This window comes from Branchiostoma belcheri, unplaced genomic scaffold (assembly GCF_001625305.1).
Source record: "Branchiostoma belcheri isolate BF01 breed outbred unplaced genomic scaffold, Haploidv18h27 scaffold1188, whole genome shotgun sequence".
In the NCBI taxonomy this organism is placed as follows: domain Eukaryota; kingdom Metazoa; phylum Chordata; class Leptocardii; order Amphioxiformes; family Branchiostomatidae; genus Branchiostoma; species Branchiostoma belcheri.
In genome coordinates this window covers 1-3,730 of record NW_017802589.1, presented here as the reverse complement: position 1 = coordinate 3,730, position 3,730 = coordinate 1, and the positions used below count along the sequence as shown (strand labels likewise).

The 3,730-nt window shown below is 43.6% G+C and overlaps 1 protein-coding gene across 1 annotated transcript; it reads right to left on the bottom strand.

Moving 5' to 3' along the window:
• Positions 1-1,636: 1,636 nt before the first annotated feature.
• LOC109462556 (IgGFc-binding protein-like) lies at positions 1,637-3,680 on the bottom strand (the record flags this gene model as incomplete). The annotated part of the gene is made up of 3 exons (XM_019759111.1): positions 1,637-2,984; positions 3,132-3,320; positions 3,490-3,680. Coding segments are annotated over 3 exons (1,633 nt in total), but the record flags the coding sequence as incomplete, so codon positions are not given.
• Between the last annotated feature and the right edge of the window lie 50 nt (positions 3,681-3,730).

Sequence of the window (3,730 nt, the reverse complement as noted above, 5' to 3'; positions counted from 1 at the left end):
TCATTTAAAGAAAAATCCTGGACCTTAGATAAAAAGTGCCTCCCCTGGCTACGGGCCTGGCTACGGGCATTACAAGTACGTTATCTCCTTTGTACTTGTTCTCCCCCACCCCCGGTTACTCGTGTACAAGGACCGACTCAGACCGCGCTCCTTGTCGTTACGTATGTCTCCAAATGGTGGGGTGCTTCGCCCCTCCTTATATGACAATGTGCATGACGTCATTTAGGCTCATCCAATGAGAGTACAGGATCTAAACCAATCTATAACCTATTTTACACACAATACAACACAGGCGTTTGAATGATGAATTTTGGGCAATTGTGTCTGTTGCGTCATTCCGACAATGCCCAAGTCCACAGTATCTATAATTAAGGGCTAAACCAAGTTTGCGTAATTTAAATGTACAAGTCATCATGGTCAGTCGTGAACGAATTTTGCCACGTCAGATCAACAATGAATTTTTCAGAATGGTTGAATGCTGCACAACAAAATCAATGTCTTAGAGGCTGTAAGCTTATGTGTTTAAAGTACCGGTATACAGCAGTATTTTAGCTGAATTTCAGCTGATGTTGTTTTTTTGTCACAAAAGCTACTTTTAGAACTGTGTTGAGGGTGATGTGTGCGGACTCCACATACATTTATTGAGTTGATAAAACGAATGAATCTGGAATCATATATTATAGAAAATTGTAAAAACAAAGTTTCTAATGACCCGCCCCGAGATAAATATGGTGTGATAAAGACTTGTTAATTAGTTGCTTTAACCACCGAATAAAGCTACCGAGTGAATCAGGCTACGAGCTCCTTTTTCAAAACCAGGAAAAGTTCAAATGCCGTACGCCTTCATATATTCATAATAGTCAGCGGCAAAGTATGGCCTTCGGCATAAAGGATATGTTTTAAGTATGGCCATGGTGTAATGGCTGCGTTTTTCTTCTGCATGTATGTATGTATGTATGTATGTATGTATACTGTCAATTCATTATGGGTTTGGTATATTGTGTCTATGAATAAATGGAATAAGGTATAATCTGGTTGGATAATGATGATAATATTGCATGTGATGGCAATAAGAATAAATCTAATATTAATTGGAATCACAAGACAACAAGACACATTTTGGTTAGTACAACTCTTTTAATAAATCGAATGCTGTGTGTAAAACCTGACATAATCCGCTCCTTTGTAAGGAAAAGACAGCCCTGAGTGTTGAAAATTTATGAGGAAAATGTTGAACGCACGCTGCCATAGTTTTCAAATATTTGAGTCTAGAGTCGAAGTTACATGGTGTAAAATGAACTGCACAAAGTTGAAACACGGGATGCAGGATATTACATGTATCGTCACAAAACAATGAACGACACAGAGCAATCAGATCCACAGCCATACAAAACAAATTATTGTAAAACCATAGGTTGCCAGTGTCCTAACGTATTCAGTCAGATGTGATAAACGTAATGTTTTTCGAAATTTCTCTGGTTAGCATATGGAAAGAACTGGATAAAAGTCACTTCAAAAAGCACTTCAAACAATAACCATTGAACTGTGTCCACCCCATAAACACATATACGCATCTTGTGGTCTGATCAGTGGTTATAGGTACTAGATAGTCACTATGTCACCGTGAAACCCCCGTGCGAGGTTTAAACCATTAGTGATGGCAATACTATATCTACTATCTAATATAGCAACTAATTCTTCAGTCCCATCTACTAGCTGTACTCTGGCTATCTAGGAATTGGTAGAGATATGTGCAAACCGCGTGCCCCCAGGAAAGCCGACTGAGTCATAGTAGGAGTAGCCGTAGTAGAAAACAGAGAAGGTGACGAGGGGGGAGTTGTGCTTGATCTTGTGAGTGCCAACCGTGGTGATGTGCAGTTGTGCAGCGGACAGGTCTGTGCCAGGAATTGGTACCCATGATATGGAGGATGGAAGAGGGCGTCCGTCAAAGAGGAGTCCGGATTTCTCGGCGGTTTTTATGACAACGTTGATGTAGTTGTCAAACACTGAGCCCACGGCATCTACAGTGGTGAAAGTATAGTCAGCGGCAAAGTGTTCAATTGGGGGAACGTACATCATGAACGGGTCTGTATTGACACCGTCAGCGGCGGTTCCCTTGTTGTACTGCAGAACCATGATCGGCTTGGATGACGTGATGAACTGATAGACGTTAGACGGAACATCCAGCTCCAAAAAGTCCCCCGAATGAAGCAATCTAGCTGGATGTCCCGTCACACTGACTATGGTGCCGTCTCTGGCAGCGACGATGCGGAAAATGTCGCCTCTCGTACGGACAGCAAGAGGGACTGTTACAAACTGTCTGCCCCAGGAGTCCACAGGGGGGATTTGCTCCACGATGTGGTCACAAGCACTGACTCCAGCTGGGACGTTGACACACTGAACACCAGACATGAGGGTAACAGGCTTGTTTGATGTGATGTGCGTACCTGTAAGGTCAGATCCCTGGAACTGAACAGCTTCAAATTTGTTCAGAACCAACCTTACCACACTTCCAGGGGAGTAAGGCACTCCTTCATACACAGTATTTCCCCGTAAAGTGATCCTAACATTGGTGCTGTCTTCAGTACCAAAAATGCCAAATTCTGACGGCTGATACGGGATGTATGAAGCTACAAAATATTCGTTTCCAAGGACATCTTTTGGGAGACCAAGGAACCCGTCCGTTGAAGCATATACCTTGTTGACACCGTATACGATGATTTCTGTATCTGATGTTATGGAAACACCCTTCTGTGCCTTTTCGTTACCGCTTAGTGCGAGGGACTCCGATAACTTCACGACCTGCACTGCTGCATTTGTGACCGTAAGGTGGCGGGTAAAACCCACATAAGGGGCAGAAACGGTGACTGAGGCGGGAGTGGAACTTGCGCTGGTGATGAACAACTCAAGCTCCGGATCTGAAGATCCAGTGTAGGCGTTCTGGAGAAACCCAACCATGAACTCGGTGCCTCTGTTGTCCGGAGCTACAACGATGGGAAATGTTTTTGTGAAGCCATGCCCTTAGCCAGGGTTTTAAATGGATTTCAAATACTTATAGTCAACACTGCATCAAAACTGTTGCAATGAACGTTTTTTTCTATAGAAAAGTACAGAATGGGTGACATATTTACCTATACACGTGACATCACCCCCAGACCATGTACCATCGGCTTGGCAGGTCCTACTGTTGTTGCCGCTCACTTGTAGCTCGTAGCCTGGGTCACAGGAGAAACTGCAGTTCTCAGGAAACCGGAAGGAGGAGCCGTTATCACAGGACATTCTCCCATTGGCTGGAATGGACAGGGCTGGGCACTGAACGCCTAAAGTAGGGAAAATGCATTACAAATGTCATTTGAATAGTGAAGAACACACACAAGATCATAGGCATTCAAGGAAAAATCTTACATCACAAGACACATTTTGGGCACACATTGCTACAAGATCTTAAAGTTATTCTACTTAAATAATTCAATTCAAATATTAACATACCGATGCACACAGCGTTGTTTCCAGACCAGGTTGCATCAGCCCGACAGCGTCTCTCGCTGCTGCTTGTAGGAGTCGTGAGCTCGTAGCCTCGGTCGCAGGTAAAGTTGCAGACTTCAGGATACCGGAAAAAGTAGCCGCTGTCGCAGGTCATTCCACCGTGTGGGGACTGGACATGTCCGGACATTTGACAGCTGAAATATACACCAGATTTAAAACGAGAATTGCAATCAATGACTTTGTT